The sequence below is a fragment of the Amblyraja radiata genome, chromosome 15 (assembly GCF_010909765.2).
Source record: "Amblyraja radiata isolate CabotCenter1 chromosome 15, sAmbRad1.1.pri, whole genome shotgun sequence".
NCBI classification, from domain to species: domain Eukaryota; kingdom Metazoa; phylum Chordata; class Chondrichthyes; order Rajiformes; family Rajidae; genus Amblyraja; species Amblyraja radiata.
In genome coordinates this window covers 40,286,776-40,305,860 of record NC_045970.1, presented here as the reverse complement: position 1 = coordinate 40,305,860, position 19,085 = coordinate 40,286,776, and the positions used below count along the sequence as shown (strand labels likewise).

Sequence of the window (19,085 nt, the reverse complement as noted above, 5' to 3'; positions counted from 1 at the left end):
CCGCTAATTCTATGAAGGCATGACTGAGCGAGGTAAGGCATGGCTCTCTTTCAAAGTCCAGAGAAGCAATGGGTTCCAGCAGCTTCAATTTTAAACACAGATAATTTGGTTACAACTGTCTTCACAAACTGGAGGATGTCAGCACAAAATTGGGCAGAGCAGAGCAAAATACTGTAAGAAAGATTTTACTCAGAGGAGCAGTGAGTCAAACAACTGCCCATAGAAAGGAGCTGGATGTGAACTGTGAATCATGATTAAAAACTGCTCAGATGAGCCGCTCTCCACAGAATTGAGCACTGGGCCAATGCTTCATTGGGTACGGTGGTAAATAGTTAGCGGACTAGAAGAGCAAGAGGTGTTCTTGGTCGAAACGCACAGGATCCTGGGGGGCTCCACATGGTGGATATGGAGAGGATGTTTCCTTTGTTTGGCGAGTCCAGAACTAGGGGGGGGTCACTGTTTAAAAGTAATTCATCAGGATCGTAGGACTTCAGTTGTGGGGAGATTTCAGACAGGCTGGGCTTGTTTTTGCTGGAGTGGACGCGTCTGAGGGGTGAGATCATGAGAGACATACCTAGGGTAGGTAGTCAAGAACCTTTTACCCCATGGGAGAGTCAATGCATCGTCGAGTCACACAGCACAGAAACGGGCCCTTCAGCCCAACTTGCCCATGCTTACCAAGGTGCCCCATCTGCACTAGTCCCACCTGCCCGCATTTGGCCCATATCTCTATAAACCTTTCCCATCCATGTACCTGTCTAAATGTATTTGAAATGTTGATATATATCAACTACCTCCCGAGGCAGCTGTTTCCAGATACCTACCACTGATCGGGGCATTCATATCACCACAGGGGTATTAAAAACAACAGGGCGTACGTTTAAGGGAGGAAGAAGGAGGTTTAAATGGAAATTGGCTTAATGCCTCTTTTAGTTTAGTTTAGAGATGCAGCATAAAAACAGGCTCTTTGGCCCACCAAGCCCACACCGACCATCGATCATCCGTTCACACTAGTTCTACATTATCCCACTTTCTTATCCTTACACACTTGGGGCAATTTTCAGAGGCCAATTAATCTATCAACCTACACGTCTTTGGGATGTGGGAGGAAACTGGGGCGCCCGGAGCAAACCCACGCAGTGATAGGAAGGATGTGCCTACAGCCAGCAGCCAAGGACTGTGCGGCATCAGAAACCCAGGCTTGATTCTGACCTCTTAGTGGATGGAAACAGCTGCAGAGACAACAAGACCATTCTCTCCTCAACCCGCTCCCGCCCAGCAGAAGGTGCAGAAACTTGAAAGCACACACCAGCAGATCCAGGAACAGTCTCCTCACCTCTATTATCAAACTTCTTAACGGTCCCTCCATAAGCCAGGCTACTGTCTGATTCACATCTCTACCCCATTGCGGACATTGGACCTTTTATCTGGAACTGATGCGCAATAATGCTGAAAACTATGTATACTCTGCACTCTGTATCTTCCCCTTTGCTCTATCTTTAGACTTTAGACATACAGAATGGAAACAGGTCCATCAGCCCACCGAGTCGATGGACCTGTTCCGCTAGATGCAGGAAAAATGTTCCCAATGTTGGGCGAGTCCAGAACCAGGGGCCACAGTCTTCGAATAAAGGGGAGGTCATTTAAGACTGAGGTGAGAAAAAACTTTTTTACCCAGAGAGTTGTGAATTTATGGAATACCCTGCCACAGAGGGCAGTGGAGGCCAAATCACTGGATGGATTTAAGAGAGAGTTAGATAGAGCTCTAGGGGCTAGTGGAGTCAAGGGATATGGAGTGAAGGCAGGCACGGGTTATTGATAGGGGACGATCAGCCATGATCACAATGAATGGCGCTGCTGGCTCGAAGGGCCGAATGGCCTCCTCCTGCACCTATTTTCTATCTATGTTTCTATGAGTCCGCGCCGACCAGCGATCACCCTGTACACTAGCACTCCCTACAGACAGCACCCATAGTCAGGATTGAACCCGGGTCTCTGGTGCTGTGAGGCATTAACTCTACCGCTGCGCCAGTGTTCCACCCATGTTTGCATCTATTGTTCTTAAGTTTGAACTGATTATATGTATGCAGGGTGGATCTGATTTGTTTGGATAGCATGTAAAACAAACTTTTTCACTGTATCTCGGTACACGTGACATTAGCAAATCTAAACCTAAACATCTCTGACATCCAGGAAAGACAGCGAGCAAGGACTTAAGACCGAGAGCCCAGATGAATATGAAGACAGCAAAGAACAGACATTGGGATACATCATAGTGATATTTGTACCCTTAACATTTATTTAAAGTGCTCAAACATCTCCAGTGCCCTCCATAATGTTTGAGAAAAAGACCCATCATTTATTTATTAGCCTCTGTACTCCACAATTTGAGATTTGTAATAGAAAAAATCACATGTGGTAAAAGTGCACATTGTCAGATTTTATTTAAGGGTATTTTTATACATTTTGGTTTCACCAAGTAGAAATTACAGCTGTGTTTATACACAGTCCCACCCCTCATTTCAGGGTACCATAATGTTTGGGACACATGGCTTCACAGCTGTGTCACTTCCTGTCTGTAGCCAGATTCCTTCTCATCCTGGATCAGTCCAATCAGTGTTGTGTCATCCGCAAACTTGAGAAGCTTGACAGAGGAGTCTGCGGAGGTGCAATCATTGGTGTAGAGAGACTAAAGGAGAGGGGAGAGTAGGCAGCCTTGCGGTGCGCCTATACTGAGGGTCTGCGGGTCCAAGATGTGCTTTACCCACCTCACATGCTGCTTCATGTCTGACAGAAGGGTTCAGGCCCAGTCAACTGGGAGAGTTTGGAGTGTAGTAGCTCTGGCACAATGGTGTTGAATGCAGAGCTAAAATCCACAAACAAAATCCTTGCATAGGTCCCCTGGCGGTCTAGGTGCTGGAAGATGAAGTGCAGGCCTAGGTTGACTGCATCATCCACTGATCTATTGGCCCAGTATGCAAACTGCAGAGGTCTGTGATATTTTTCAGCTGGGCCAGCACGTCTTTCAAGGGTCTTCAAGACTGCAGAGGTCAGTACGACAGACCTGTAGTCATTAAGACCAGTAATCCTTGTCTTTTTGGGTACAGGGACAATAGTGAGAGAGTCTGAAGCAGGCAGGGACAGTACAGGTTTGCAGGGACTGCATGAAATGTCTGTGTAGACCAGTACCCTTGAGCTTGAGGGTAGATGGGGAAACACTGTCAGTTCCAGCTTTTCTGTCTTCTGAATAGCCTCTCCCCCTCCTCAATTTCTATTGTTGGTGATGGAAACATGGCCAGGCTGATGTTGGGCAGCAAGGAGGGGGTGGATAGTGGACGAGGGCCCAGTCTTTGCAGACCGGAGTCAGGCTGTAAGTAGGTGTGAAGTGGTGATTGGGGAGGAGTGGGTGGGGAAGGGTCCAATCTTTGCAGTGAGTAGGTGTGAAGTGGTCATTGGTGAGGGGGTACCAGGGTTAAGTTTCTGTTTATCGAATCTGTAGAACTCGTTCAGGTCGTTGGTCAGCTGACAATTGTCCAAGGATGGGGGGGGGGGGGGGGGGGGTTCCCTCTTGTAGCTAGTGATTTCTTGCAAGCCCTTTCAAACTGAAGATGAGTCATTAGCTGAGAAGTTGCTCCTCAACTTCTCAGAGTACCTTTCCTTGGCAGCTCTGATTCCTCTTCTCAGCTTGTACTTGGCCTGCCTGTGGAGGTCTGCATCCCCGCTCCTGTAGGCCTCATCTTTAGACTGGCGGAGCTGTCCGAGTTCTGCTGTAAACCAGGGCTTGGCGTTGTTGAACCAGATCCTGGTCCTAGTGGGAATGCAACTGTCCTCACAAAAGCTGACATATGATGTCACAGTGTCTGTATATTCCTCGAGGCTTGTGGTTGCTTCCCTGAACACATTCCAATCAGTGCAGTCAAAGCAGGACTGTAGGTTCTCAATGCCCTCGCTTGTCCCATCTTTTCGTTGTTCTAACCACAGGCTTAGCAGATTTTAGTTTCTGCCTGTAGGTCGGAATGAGGTGAACTAGACAATGATCAGAGAGACCCAGAACCGCCCGGGGAACCGAGTGATTTGCGTTCTTGATTGAAGTGTAACAGTGATCGAGTGTTCTCTCCCCTCTGGTGGGGCAGGTAACATGAAGTCTGTACTTTGGAAGCTCTCAGCTCAGGTTAACCTTGTTAAAGTGCCCCAAAACAATGACCATGGAGTCCATGAAGTCACTCTCTAGCCTCATTACCTGGTCAGAGTTCAAGAGAGTTTTATTGTCATGTGTCCCTGATAGGACAATGAAATTCTTGCTTTGCTTTAGCACACCAGAACATAGTAGGCACGAATACTGAACAGATCAGTGTGTCCATATACCATTGCATAAATATATACACACATGAATAATTAAACTGATAAAGTGCAAATAAACAGAATATTTGGCTATTAATGTTCAGAGTTTTATCCGAGCCAAGTTTAATAGCCTGATGGCTGTGGGGATGAAGCTGTTCCTTTTGCGTTTGCGTTTGGGTTGCGTTTGCGCCGCTCGTACGCATGCTCGGGCGGGGATGTAAACTCCAGCGAGAATAAAAGATGTCAATTCCCTCGGAGAATAAAAGGGTTTGCAGTTTATAAAGAAAGATTCTAGATTGGGAGAACAGAAGTTTGACATTACCGTGATCTTGCTGCACCAGTCCTGGTTAGTATAGCTGCATATTCCACCGCCTCTTGATTTCTCCACTGCCTCTGCTTTGTGGTCCACTCTATGTAGTTTAAAGCCAGCCAGTTGCAGCGCATTGTCCGGGGTTGACTCACACAGCCAGGTCTCAGTGAAGCACAGGGCAGCGGCTTGAGAGAAGTCCTTGTTGTCTGGCGCAGGAGTTGCAGTTCGTCCACTTTGTTGTTGAGAGAATATAGATTTGCAAGGAATATACTTGGGAACGGTGTGCGTAATCCTCGTCGCCGGAGTCGGGTGAGTGCTCCACTCCGTCTCAAGAACTTGAACACAGCCACAGCCCCGCCGACGGGTATGTCCAAATAATCCAGCGAGTGAGAGAAATCCGGACCGATGTTTGGAGGTACCGTATGTCTGATGTTAATGAATACCTCTCTCATGAAAGTGATCCTTGTGGGATTTTCACAGACGACACAACGAACAAACACATACAAAACAGCAAGGAACAGTACAAGGTGGCAGCCATCATCAGTGCCAGCTGGTCTTTCAATCAAGAAGCCATTATGAGACTGAGAAACAAGAATTAAACTGTTAGAGACATCAGCCAAACCTTAGGCTTACCAAAATCAACTGTTTGGAGCATCATTAAGAAGAAAGAGAGCACTGGTGAGCTTACTAATCGCAAAGGGACTGGCAGGCCAAGAAAGACCTCTACAGCTGATGACAGAAGAATTCTCTCTATAATAAAGAAAAATCCCCAAACACCTGACAGATCTGAAACACTCTACAGGAGTTGAGTTGTCAATGACCACTGTCCACAAAAGACTTCATGAACAGAAATACAGAGGCTACACTGCAAGATGCAAACCACTGGTTAGCTGCAAAAATAGATGGCCAGGTTATAATTTGCCAAGAAGTACTTAAAAGAGCAACCACAGCTCTGGAAAAATATGTTGTGGACAGATGAGACAAATATTAACTTACAGTATATCAGAGTGATGGCAAGAGCAAAGTATGGAGAAGAGAAGGAACTGCCCAAGGTCCAAAGCAGACCACCTCATCTGTGAAACATGGTGGGGGATGTTATGGCCTGGGCATGTATGGCTGCTGAAGGTACTGGCTCACTTTATCTTCATTGATGATACAACTGCTGATGGTAGTAGCATAATGAATTCTGAAGTGTATAGATACATCCTATCTGCTCAAGTTCAAACAAATGCCTCAAAACTCATTGGCCTGCGGCTGATTCTACAGCAAGACAATGATCCCAAACATACTGCTAAAGCAACAAAGGAGTTTATCAAAGCTAAAAAATGGTCAATTCTTGAATGGCCAAGTCAATCACCCGATCTGAACCCAATTGAGCATGTCTTGTATATGCTGAAGAGAAAACTGAAGGGGACTAGCCCCCAAAACAAGCATAAGCTAAAGATGGCTGCAATACAGGCCTAGCAGAGCATCACCAGAGAAGACACCCAGCAACTGGTGATGTCGATGAATCGCAGACTTCAACCAGTCATTGCATGCAAAGGATATGCAACAAAATACTAAACATGACTACTTTCATTTACATGACATTGCTTTGTCCCAAACATTGTGGTGCCCTGAAATGGGGGGAGACCGTGTATAAACACTGCTGTAATTTCTGCATGGTGAAACGAAAATGTATAAAAATGGCCTTTATTAAAATCTGATTGTGATTTTTTTCTATTACAATTCTCAAATTGTGCAGTACAGAGGCAAATAAATAAATGATGGGTCTTTGTCCCAAACATTATGAAGGCACGGTATCTATTCAATAATAATACAATTTCAAGACAGGCTCACGAATATGTGTTTTATAAATCTCATTCCTGTGCAATGCAATATTCTGAGCACCTTGGTGTGTAAAATTGGATCACATACCATTCTTTCTTTCGACAATGATGAAAATTGGTTTAATCCAGAATAAATCATGTTGTGACCATTTCCCCGGCCAGCTCACACCAGTCGGGTGATTTGACTGGCCACTTCCTGTTGAATTCTGCCTTTGAATCCAATGGGATGATGTCATTCCAAATGCAAAACCTCTTTTGCAGCTTTGTAGGGGAATTAGGACAACATTCGGCAAGAAGCAAAGGGCTGGAGGGACTCAGCGTGTCAGGCAGCATCTGTAGAGGGAGTGGACAGACGATGTTTTGGGCCGGTACCCTTCCTCAGATCCTCTTCTGGAACAGTTCCGGCACTATTTTGCAACTTCCAAGTTTCCGAAAAGTCCAATCTTGGTCCAAGGAGATCAGCAGTTTCTTATTTTCTCACTTTAAGGCCCGGTGTCTGGGCGGCACAGGATGGGTGAAGTAGGGGTCGGACTGGCCCAGCGCGATGCAGTCGGCTCCTTCCACCACCGCTCAATGCAGCTGGCGCAGGCTGCGCTCCATCCGCTCGCTTGCCCGGCTGTTGCAGGGTCTCCAGTGGTCTCCTCCATCAACACCACCGCCCCCAACCACCCCGCCCCTCCACTTCCATGTGTCTAGGTCGCCGTGTCCCACTTCCCAAGCCACTCATGGAACTTTAGGGTGCTTTCCAAGGGTGCGGGAAGTGAGCTCACGGACTGCTCACAGCCGCCGACTTTCACCTTTGCCTTCCACCACCGCCATCTTGAAAGAAATATGGTGATTGTATCTGATTCCACCACCTTCTCACGGTCAGATGTAGATGTCAACCATTCTGTGTCAAAAACTTTCCCCTTCGATACCTTTTAAAACATCTATCTCTCATCTTAAACCGATGCCCTCTTGTTTTTGATAGCCCTACCTTGGGAAACAGGTTCTGAGCACCTACCCTACGTATGTCTCTCATGAGTTTAGATACCTTCCCCTCAGCCTTCTTTATCTCGGAAGGGCAATCCTAGCCTGTCCAAGCTCTCCCTTTAACTGAAGTCCTCCAATCGACAGAGCATCTGGTGAAGTTCCTCCAGTCTCTCCAGTAGTTCCTATCCTTCCTCTGGACTAGAAATGCACACAGTACCTCAAGTGCAGCCTAACCAATGTTTTGCAAACTTGCAACAAAACCTCCCAACTTTTATAACTTATACACTGACCTATGAAGATCACAGGGATTAGTAGAACAGAAGGTGCAACAGGACCTTGGTGTGCTTGTACTTCAGTCACTGAAAGTAAGCATGCAGGTTCAGCAGGCAGTGAAGAAAGCCTTCATTGCGAGAGGATTTGAGTTTAGGAGCAAGGAGATCCTACTGCAGTTGTGAGACCGTACCTGTAGCATTTTGTGTAATTTTGGTCTCCTAATTTGAGGAAGGACATTATTGCTATTGAGGGAGTGCAGCGTAGGTTCACCAGGTTAATTCCCAGGATTACGGGACTGACGCATGATGAAAGAATGGGTCGACTGGGCTTTCATTCACTGGAATTTAGAAGGATGAGAGAGGATCTTATAGAAATATGTAACATTCTTAGAGGATTGGACATTGGCAGAGACAGGAAAAATGTTCCCGATTTTCAGGGAGTCCAGAACCAGGGGTCACAGTTTAAGAATAAGGGGTAGGCCATTTAGGACTGTGATGAGGAAAAACGTTTTCACCCAGAGAGTTGTGAATCTGTGGAATTCTCTGCCACAGAAGGCAACGGAGGCCAATTCACTGGATGTTTTCAAGAGAGAGTTAGATTTAGCTCCAAGGGCTAGTGGAATCAAGGAATATGGGGAAAAAGCCAGTGCTGACTATTCCCGAACTTATTTTCTGTTTCTATGTTTCGAGAGGGTTACCTGGAACTTGCTGCCAGGGGTGGTGGTGGAGTCATACAATAGTGGCGTTTAAGAGACTTTTGGATAGGCATGTGAATATGCAGGGAATGGAGGGATATGGATCTCATGCAGGCAGAGGAGATTAGTTTATCTTGGCATCGTGGTCAGCACATATAGTGTGGGCTGAAGGGCCTGTACTATTCTGTCCTAAGATACTGAGGTCAACTTGAGTGAAGCAGGTCAAGTTGTGACCTTCCCAAGATGGCACCATGCAGGTGCCCTCACTGTGCCATCACATCCACCCAGCTGCAACAGAAGTTGACCCAAGCATACCACACAACTCCTTCACTACCCTATCTATGTTTTGGGGAGATTTGGACTTGAATACCAAGCTGTCTCTGTTCATCAGCATCCCTTAATGTCCTTCCGTTACTGTTAGTCCTACCTCTATTTGACTCCCAATATGCAACACCTTAAGCTTGTCGGGATTAAATCCACCTGCCAACACTCCGCTAATCTCAAGGCCACGCGGTTACTTCAATGGGGGCAAATATGTCATCTATCTTTCTGTTTCCTTCTGCTCAGCGTAACTAATACAGGAAATCGTGGCAACCCTTCTCGGTACCTTCCTGCTTCATCTGCTCAAACCACCATGAAATCATCCAAACAGCAACTCAACCACTACTCCTGCACCACTGTGCCGTCCTTAAGCACATCGAGTCATTTTTTTAGGGTGATATTATTAGCCTGTGAAATATAAACGCTTAAAGCTCCCATAGAATACTCCTGCATGTGATAATGAAATAGATAAATAAAACCCAGGTAGTAAAAGTCCACGAATATCAGAAGGAAGCTTTAAGCATTTGCTTTACCAAACAACATTATACCTCTATTTGGACAAGCAGAGTCAGGCATTCCCAAGCCCAGCAGCATCGACCAGGTATAAAAAGATTTGAATTAGTAATGGGAACTGGGGAAGGGTGAATGTCTGGCGTGTTATCCTACACCGTTCTATGTCTGCCCACTCACCTGCACCACATCCAGCCTGCTATTGACCTCCCTGCCTCACCTGCCCGCTCCAGTTTCACTCTCCCTGCCCCACTGGCCTGACCATGGAGCAAGTCACACCGCCAGCCAGCATTTACTTTCCTGACCTTGCCCAAAAAACTTTAAAAACTCCAATTTTAAAACAAACGCACATCTTCAACAGCTCCACACCGAGCAGAGGCTGTGCTTGGTGGGGGAGCGGTCCGGGTGAACTCACTGCGCCGAGCTCCAGCGATGGGTCGGTCAGTGGGACTGCGACGGGGTTGAGGGCAGCGAGACTGAGGCCGGGAGGAGGCAGAGTCACACAGTGCTGATCCTTCAGCTCGTCTGCACCACCCGACCAACTGGGGAGCCACGTAGAGCACACACAGGTCCTGCAAATTGTACCGGCATCTAACCCTGATGAACCTGCATCTGTGCCAGAGGTCTCTGGTGCTGAGCTGCTTTGGATTCCAACCTATCCGGGGCGGCACCTCCAGCCGCCTGTGGAGGATGCTTGGTCGGCAGCGAGCCTTTGCCGGAGTGACCGCCTGCAGGCCGAGATTGCGTTGATCCACTGCTGGAGGCCATCTTGTCACGCTGACCCATAACCTGTGTGAGCACCGAGCACTGGGCTTCGATGAAACTCTGGAACCCTTCCGCCATGGTCTCCTGCAGACTTTCTCCCAGCGAGACGAAGCCCGCCTTGATGGCTTCTTGGAGCTTGGAGCCTAAAGCCTCAATGGCAGAGGTATGGGCATTCACGAGCGAGGTGCCGACTGTTTCCAAGGCCTGTGTTAGGGAGGTTTCCACTGCAGAGGCCACTGGCATTGACAACTGCACGATGGCAGACTGCAGAGCACTCAGCCGCTGGTCCAACATGACCATGCCATCTTCCACGGTGGTGTGAATGGAGGCCAACCTCTGCTCGACACTGAACTCGTGCTCCAACAGCCTGCGTTTGAAGGCAGGCCCACTCAGATCAGTGTCTGCATCTGCCTCCATCGGTGACCCCAGTACAGTGGGTCTCCAGTCTTCAAATGAAGAAGACCTCTCATCCTCCTCCACTAGGATCGGTCCCGCTCCTTCCTCACCAACATCCAGTGACTCACCCAGTGCCTCCTCATCCTCCGCACTACCATCTCCTGCGGTGGGCGTGCCTGTACTGGTGCCTGCTTCAGGGCGGGCTGAGGATATTTGGAACTCGGGCGTGCAGCGACGATTTGCAGCAACGGTGGATGATCCACTCGTTTCCCCCTGGTCTGCGGAGAGACGGAGAAGGCAAGGCGTGAGTGCGGAAGTCCACACCCTTTCCGCTTCAGTACAACCAGCAGATGAACCTATGCGATGCCAATGCGCTCAATAGACTCAAGGACACAAAGTGTTGGAGTAACTCAGCGGGTCAGGCAGCATCCTGGAGAACACGGATAGGTGACATTTCGGGTTGAGACGCTTCTTCAGCCTGAAGAAAGGTCTCGACCCAAAAGTCACTTGTCCATGTTCTCCAGAGATACTGCCTGATCCGCTGAGTTACTCCAGCACTTCGTGTCGTTTTGTGTATTAACCAGCACCTGCAGTTCTTTGTGTCTACGGTGAGTGGACCCATTCCTGTCACACCGCAAGCGGCCACACATACTCACCGCTCAGTTGCGATGTTACTGCAAGGTCTCCTGGGTCAAATCCCTCGAAGGTTTCCTTTCCAAAGAGAGCAAGCATGTCATTCTCAAACTCGGTCAGGGCTTTGACAACCGGCCGGCCGCCCCCTGGTAGTTGGCGCGACCTCCTATTATAGGCCAGTTTCTCCTTTGAAGATAAAAGAGTGCAGATTAGAATAGAATGGTCTGAAGAAGGGTCTCGACCTGAAACGCCACCCATTCCTTCTCTCCAGATGCTGCCTGTCCTGCTGAGTTACTCCACCTTTTTGCGTCTATCTTCGGTTTAAACCAGCATCTGCAGTTCCCTCCTATACATAGAATGATTTTTGATTGATTGAATTGATTAAATGTTACAGCATAGTAATGCTCCCTTTGGCCCGCCGTCCATCGATTGGGAGTGAACATGAGAATGGGGTTGAGAGGGAAAAATAGATCAACCATAATTGAATGGTGGAGTAGACTCGATGGGCAGAATGGCCTAATTCTGCTCCTGTCTTAAGGTCTTATTGTAGACATTGGAGTTTGCATCATTGTTCCTTTGTCGGCACATATGACAATTAAACATGCTTCACTCTCAATACACTGCAATGCTGGGAACCACATTCTGCACTCTGGTATCTTTACTCTTCAAAGAACTTTTTATACTCGAGTTTGGTTTGATTGTATCCATGTAGAGTATTACCTGATTTGACTGGATAGCATGCAAAACAAAGCTGTTCACTGTAGCATGGTACATGTGACAATAATAAACCTAAACCCGAATGATAATGGCAAGTTCTGTTAATTGACTCCCAGTTGAGGTTTGTTTTATTTAACTACATGGCACGCAATCACATTGTTTCACTGTACCTCTGCACACGAGACAATAATAAAACTGAGCCTAAACCCACCCACATCACTATGTCCCCACCACACCCAATCCCCTCTTGCACCACCCTCGCCTCACCTCGCCCCACCCCCTCGCTCCACTTCACACTGCCACACCCTACCTCACCCCACACTCTCTTGACCTGCCCTCACTCTACCTCTCTGCATCCTTGCCCCTCCCTCACTCACCTCAGCCTTGCTCCCCCCAATCTCACCCTCACACCCCTCTCTTACCACCTCGCCCCCTCCCCTCCTCCACCTTGCTATCCCTCACATCCTCCTCCCACCCTACAATCCCTCTCCTCTAACTCCCTGCCTCACCCTCGCCCCTTCCTCACCACAACTTCTCCTCTCCCCAACCTCATCCTTGACCCTCCCTCACCACATCTGCCCCTCCACACCACCCCGCCCCTCACCCCTCGCCCACCTCCACCCTCGCTCCTCCCCTCCCTCCACCACACTACCCCCTCCCATCTCCATCCTCTCTCCTCCCACAACACACCCCCGACTCGCCATGAGCCCTCGCCCACCACCATCATCATCATCACCACCCTGTCTCTCCCCCTCCACCCTCTCCCCTCGCTCACACACAACCCCTCGCCACCTTGGTGCTCTTCTTCAGGTCGTGCACCTTCTTGCGCACCTCCTCCCAGGAGCGCCGGGTGCCGGACACGGCGTTGACCCGTTCCATGACGAAGATCCAGGCCCGGCGGCGGCTCTGTAGACTGGGTGGCCGCCCGCCCTGCCCGAAGATGTCCCGCCGCCGCTCCATCACCGAGTCGACGAGCACCCGCAGGTCGCGCTGCTTGAAGCGGGCCTTGCGGATCCGCCGCTCGGGCAGCCTGCGCAGGCCGGGCCCGCCCCACACCGGCTCCCGCATCTTCTGCCCCCGTCGCCAAAGGCAACCAGGACACACGGGTGGAACTACATTTCATTAACACAGTCTCCCTTCGTTGGGAAGACCGATGTCGGCGACGCTGCCAGCGCATGGAACTACAACTCCCAGCGGCCACTGCCCGCTGCTCCCCGCGCGCTGCCTGCTGGGAGCTGTGGTCCGCCCGATACCATTGGTCCATGGCGGCGGGAACTACAATTCCCAGGTGGCGGTTGCGCGCCTCGGCCCCGGGGCCCCGACACCAGGGATAGAAACATAGAAACATAGAAATTAGGTGCAGGAGTAGGCCATTCGGCCCTTCGAGCCTGCACCGCCATTCAATATGATCATGGCTGATCATCCAACTCAGTATCCCGTACCTGCCTTCTCTCCATACCCTCTGATCCCTTTAGCCACAAGGGCCACATCTAACTCCCTCTTAAATATAGCCAATGAACTGGCCTCGACTACCCTCTGTGGCAGGGAGTTCCAGAGATTCACCACTCTCTGTGTGAAAAAAGTTCTTCTCATCTCGGTTTTAAAGGATTTCCCCCTTATCCTTAAGCTGTGACCCCTTGTCCTGGACTTCCCCAACATCGGGAGCAATCTTCCTGCATCTAGCCTGTCCAACCCCTTAAGAATTTTGTAAGTTTCTATAAGATCCCCTCTCAATCTCCTAAATTCTAGAGAGTATAAACCAAGTCTATCCAGTCTTTCTTCATAAGACAGTCCTGACATCCCAGGAATCAGTCTGGTGAACCTTCTCTGCACTCCCTCTATGGCAATAATGTCCTTCCTCAGATTTGGAGACCAAAACTGTACGCAATACTCCAGGTGTGGTCTCACCAAGACCCTGTACAACTGCAGTAGAACCTCCCTGCTCCTATACTCAAATCCTTTTGCTATGAAAGCTAACATACCATTCGCTTTCTTCACTGCCTGCTGCACCTGCATGCCCACTTTCAATGACTGGTGTACCATGACACCCAGGTCTCGCTGCATCTCCCCTTTTCCTAGTCGGCCACCATTTAGATAATAGTCTGCTTTCCTGTTTTTGCCACCAAAATGGATAACCTCACATGTACACCAGGGATGTACACAGGGCCCCGACACCAGGGATGTACACAGGGCCCCGACACCAGGGTTGTACACAGGGCCCCGACACCAGGGATGTACACAGGGCCCCGACACCAGGGATGTACACAGGGCCCCGACACCAGGGATGTACACAGGGCCCCGACACCAGGGATGTACACAGGGCCCCGACACCAGGGATGTACACAGGGCCCCGACACCAGGGATGTACACAGGGCCCCGACACCAGGCCCCCGACACCGGGGATGTGTACAGGGCCCCGACACCGGGGATGTACACAGGGCCCCGACACCGCGGATGTACACAGGGCCCAGACACCAGGGATGTACACAGGGCCCTGACACCAGGGATGTACACAGGGCCCCGACACCAGGGCCCCGACACCGGGGATGTGTACAGGGCCCCGACACCAGGGCCCCGACACCGCGGATGTACACAGGGCCCCGACACCGCGGATGTACACAGGGCCCAGACACCAGGGATGTACATAGGGCCCTGACACCAGGGATGTACACAGGGCCCCGACACCGGGGATGTACACAGGGCCCCGACACCGGGGATATACACAGGGCCCCGACACCGGGGATGTACACAGGGCCAAGGCCGCGGGCTGATACACACACGGTGGTGGGCGAGAAGGAGGATGGGAAGAAAGGGAGGGGGCAGAGAAGAGAGAGAGGGAAGGTGAGGGATGGGAAGGGAAGGTGATGTAAGGAGGGATGGATGTGAGAAGGCAGAGTGAGGAGGTTGGGATGCGAGGGTGAAGGGGAGGTGAGGAGGGGGATGGGATAGTGAAATGTGGAGGGGGCAGAGTCACAGGAGGTTGTGTGGTGTGGAGGGAGGTTGGGGTGGGAGGGCGAGGGCCGGGGGAGAGGGAGTTGGCAAGAGGGTGGGGTAGGTGGAGAGGGAAGGAGGGGTGGGGCAGGGCAGAGCAGATATGAAGCGGGGGAAGGTGAAATGAGGGGAGAGGGGCTAGTCTGGGAAGAGGCTGTTTCTGAATCTGGTGGTACGTGCTTTCAAGTTTTTGTATCTGCTGCCTGACGGGAAATGAGGGAAAAGCTTGTGAGGCATTATATATAAGGCCTTGTAGGAGCTTAGAGTGGAATGGTGTGTCAGAATAATTTGGGTGTGTGTAGCAATTTTGAGTGAGGTGTCTCTTGGGCTCGGGGAAAGTGAGAAATGCTCAGTGAGGACAGGGGCAGTGAGAGCTGAGGAACTGGGCAGTGATTTGCTTTGGGACTGGTAATGGTGGCACTGGGGAAATTCACGCCATCATTTAGCAATGCCACATGTCGAACGCTAAACTGCATATCCCGAGGAAAGTAGCTGATATTTTAAGCCAGCACTGACATATACGTGACATGGTGGTTAATGTCCAGTTTATCTGTTATATATTTTCATGTCATAGAATTACACAGCATAAAACAGCCCCATCGGCTCAACTTGTCCATGTCGAACAAGATGCCCCATCCACACTTGTCCCGTTTGCCTGCGTTTGGCCCATAACTCTCTAAATCTTTCCTATCCATGTTCCTGTCAAAATGTCTTTTCAATGTAGTTATAGTACCTGCCTCCTGATAGCTCATTCCATATACCACTACCCTCTGAGTGAATGTACGCAGCAAAAGTCTGTAATAAGTGTAGTCTAAGGCGTTACCTTTCTACAGCAATTTACGGCCATGTACACTTGTTGACTCTTCCCCTTCGCCCCAATGTAATCAAATGCATTGTATTTCTGCAGAGCCTTCATGTGGTCGATAACTCACAGTCAATGAAGTTACGGTTGGTGAGGCCACATTGGAGTACTGTGTTCAGTTTTGGTTCCCCTACTCTAATGAGGAAAGATGCCATTAAGCTGGAAAGAGTGCAGAGAAGATTTACAAGGATTTTGCCAGGACTCAAAGTCCTGAGCTACAGGGAGAGGTTGAGCAGACTGGGACTTTATTCCTTGGAGCGCAGTAGGCCGAAGGATAATCTGACCTGTTTAAAATCACAAGGGAAATAGATAGCATGAATGTACAAAGTGTGATAGATAGACATAAAATGCTGGAATAACTCAGTGGGATAGGCAGCATCTCTGGATAGAAGCAATGGGTGAAGTTTCAGGTCGAGATCCTTCTTCAGACTGAGAGTCAGGTGAGAGGGAGAGAGAAATGGACGGTTGGGGTGGGAAAACGAGACATCAAAGGGGACCAAGATCAAGAAAGATGTAGAATAGATCATTGTTAGCTAGGGGAAGCTGACAACGAATCATACAAAGATAAAAGATACAAAGACTGTATGATACTTTATTCCTAGCATCCATCACATACATGATACTGCCTGTCTTGCCGAGCTCTGGATGATGTGAAGGTGGCACTAACATAAAGGATCTTAAAGCAGTCAAACCAAGTTGATGCAGTTTGCTGAAAGGGCATACAGATAAACAAATTGTCTGAAGAAAGGTTTCGACCCGAAACGTTGCCTAACATATAACATATAGCAATTACAACACGGAAACAGGCCATCAAGTTCAAGTTCAAGTGAGTTTATTGTCATGTGTCCCTGATAGGACAATGAAATTCTTGCTTTGCTTCAGCACACAGAACATAGTAGGCATTTACTACAAAACAGATGTGTCCATATACCATAATATAAATATATACACACATGAATAAATAAACTGATAAAGTGCAAATAACAGAAAATGGGTTATTAATAATCAGAATTTTGTCCGAGCCAGGTTTAATAGGCTGATGGCTGTGGGGAAGTAGCTATTCCTGAACCTGGTTGTTGCAGTCTTCAGGCTCCTGTACCTTCTACCTGAAGGTAGCAGGGAGATGAGTGTGTGGCCAGGATGGTGTGGGTCTTTGATGATACTGCCAGCCTTTTGGAGGCAGCGACTGCGATAAATCCCCTCGATGAAAGGAAGGTCAGAGCCGATGATGGACTGGGCAGTGTTTACTACTTTTTGTAGTCTTTTCCTCTCCAGGGCGTTCAAATTGACGAACCAAGCCACGATGCAACCGGTCAACATGCTCTCTACTGTGCACCTGTAGAAGTTAGAGAGAGTATTCCTTGACAAACCGACTCTCCGTAATCTTCTCAGGAAGTAGAGGCGCTGATGAGCTTTCTTGATAATTGCATTAGTGTTCTCGGACCAGGAAAGATCTTCAGAGATGTGCACGCCCAGGAATTTGAAGCTCTTGACCCTTTCAACCATCAATATAAATGGGGTTGTGGGTCCCTCTCCTACTCCTTCCAAAGTCCACAATCAGTTCCTTGGTCCAAAGTCCACAATCAGTTCCTTGGTTTTGCTGGTGTTGAGGGCCAGGTTATTGCGCTGGCACCACATGGACAGTTGCTCGATCTCTCTTCTATACTCTGACTCATCCCCATCAGTGATACGCCCCACAACAGTGGTGTCGTCAGCGAACTTGATGATGGAGTTCGCACTGTGACTGGCTACGCAGTCATGAGTACAGAGTGAGTACAGCAGGGGACTGAGCACGCAGCCTTGAGGTGCTCCCGTGCTGATTGTTATCGAGGCTGACACATTTCCACCAATACGAACAGACTGTTGTCTGTGAATGAGGAAGTCGAGGATCCAATTGCAGAGGGATGCGCAGAGACCCAGTTCTGCGAGTTTGGTAACCAGCTTGGAGGGGATGATTGTGTTAAATGCCGAGCTGTAATCGATGAATAACAGCCTGACATATGAGTTTTTGGTGCCCAAGTGATCCAGAGTGGAGTGGAGGGCCAGCGAGATCGCATCCACCGTTGATCTGTTGTGGCGGTAAGCGAACTGCAGTAGGTCCAGGTTTTTGTCGAGGTAGGAGTTGATTTGCTCCATGATCAACCTCTCAAAGCACTTCATCACCACCGGCGTTAGTGCCACTGGTCGATAGTCATTGAGGCACATCACCTTACTCTTCTTGGGAACTGGTATAATTGATGCCCTTTTAAAGCAGGTGGGGACCTCAGACCTCAGAAGTGAGAGGTCGAAAATGTCCGTGAAAACTCCAGCCAGTTGGTCTGCACAGGTTTTTAGAACAGGACCGGGTATACCATCAGGTTTTCGTGGGTTCACCCCTGAAGGATTTCCTGACGTCGGCCTCTGTGACAGACTGAAATGCCATCACAGCGAATGGGAGATCGGGAAGGCACATCAGTATTCTCCCTGTCAAAGCGTGCGTAAAACGCATTGAGCTCGTCAGGGAGTGATGTTTCGCCGACATTCGAGCTGCCTCCTGGTTTCGCCTTGTAGGAGGTGATTGCATTCAGGCCCCGCCACATCTCGGCCCTTCTAGTCCGTGCCTATTTCCTTCGTTCCATAGATGCTGCCTCACCCACTGAGTTTCTCCAGCATTTTTGTCTACCTTCGATTTTCCAGCATCTGCAGTTCCTTCTTAAACTCTTTAACAAATTGTCTGGAGTTTTTTGAGGAAATCAACAGTAGAGTTAAAGGACGGGAACTCGTTGGTGCATTGCATTTGGATTTTCAGAAGGCATTCAATAAAGTGCATCATTAAAGTCTCGTGCACAAGATGAGAGATGGTGTTGTGGGTGTGTGTGAACATGGATCGAACACTTGTGGGAATAAGTGTGGGAATCACTGGGTCTACTTCAGACTGGTAAAACAGAACAAAATAAGTACCACAACCATTAGTCCTTGGCCCTCAAGTATTGGTTTATTGTCACATTCACCAAGATACCGTTAAAAACCTATTGCGTTGTCCATTTAAATCATACTAGACACGAATGCAATCAAGCCATACATAAGTATAGTGCAACAAATAGTGTAAAGAGGAAAAATAATTCAAAAATACCAGAGTTGCCAAATGTAATGTAACATTCTCTGTAATATTACAATTATGAGGACATTTGGGCTTTGCAGCCAGATAAAGATAGGTTGACCGAGTGGGAAGAAACTTGACAAATGGAGTTCAACGTGGGAAAGTGTGAGGTCCTGCACTTCAGTGAGGCAGATTGTTCTGTAAATGGCGATGGACTGCAAATGATGAAGTGTAGATGGAGGGATTGTGTATTTGAAACACTAAACGTTAGTGTGCAGGTGCAGCTGTAATTACAAAGATAACTCGTTGGTCTTTTGTTGCTGGGATTTGCCATTTAAAAACTGAGCCAACGCTGCAATTTGTGAGGCCCCACCTGCAATACTGCACACAGG

General features: G+C 48.9%; 1 protein-coding gene across 1 annotated transcript; it reads right to left on the bottom strand.

Annotated features, from left to right (window-relative positions):
• Positions 1 to 9,574: 9,574 nt before the first annotated feature.
• On the bottom strand, positions 9,575 to 12,966 carry LOC116981273. Its single transcript, XM_033034171.1, has 3 exons — positions 12,554 to 12,966; positions 11,068 to 11,230; positions 9,575 to 10,689 (listed from the first exon to the last, which is right to left on the bottom strand). The coding sequence occupies exons 1-3, from the start codon at positions 12,827 to 12,829 to the stop codon at positions 9,842 to 9,844; spliced, it is 1,287 nt and encodes a 428-aa protein (XP_032890062.1). The 5' UTR covers positions 12,830 to 12,966; the 3' UTR covers positions 9,575 to 9,841.
• Between the last annotated feature and the right edge of the window lie 6,119 nt (positions 12,967 to 19,085).

Coding starts and splice junctions, on each gene's coding strand:
- LOC116981273 (XM_033034171.1), bottom strand. CDS start 12,829: ATGCGGGAGCCGGTGTGGGGCGGGCCCGGCCTGCGCAGGCTGCCCGAG. Junction 11,231..12,553: donor ACCTGAAGAAGAGCACCAAG/GTGGCGAGGGGT, acceptor TTATCTTCAAAG/GAGAAACTGGCCTATAATAG. Junction 10,690..11,067: donor AGTAACATCGCAACTGAGCG/GTGAGTATGTGT, acceptor GTCTCTCCGCAG/ACCAGGGGGAAACGAGTGGA.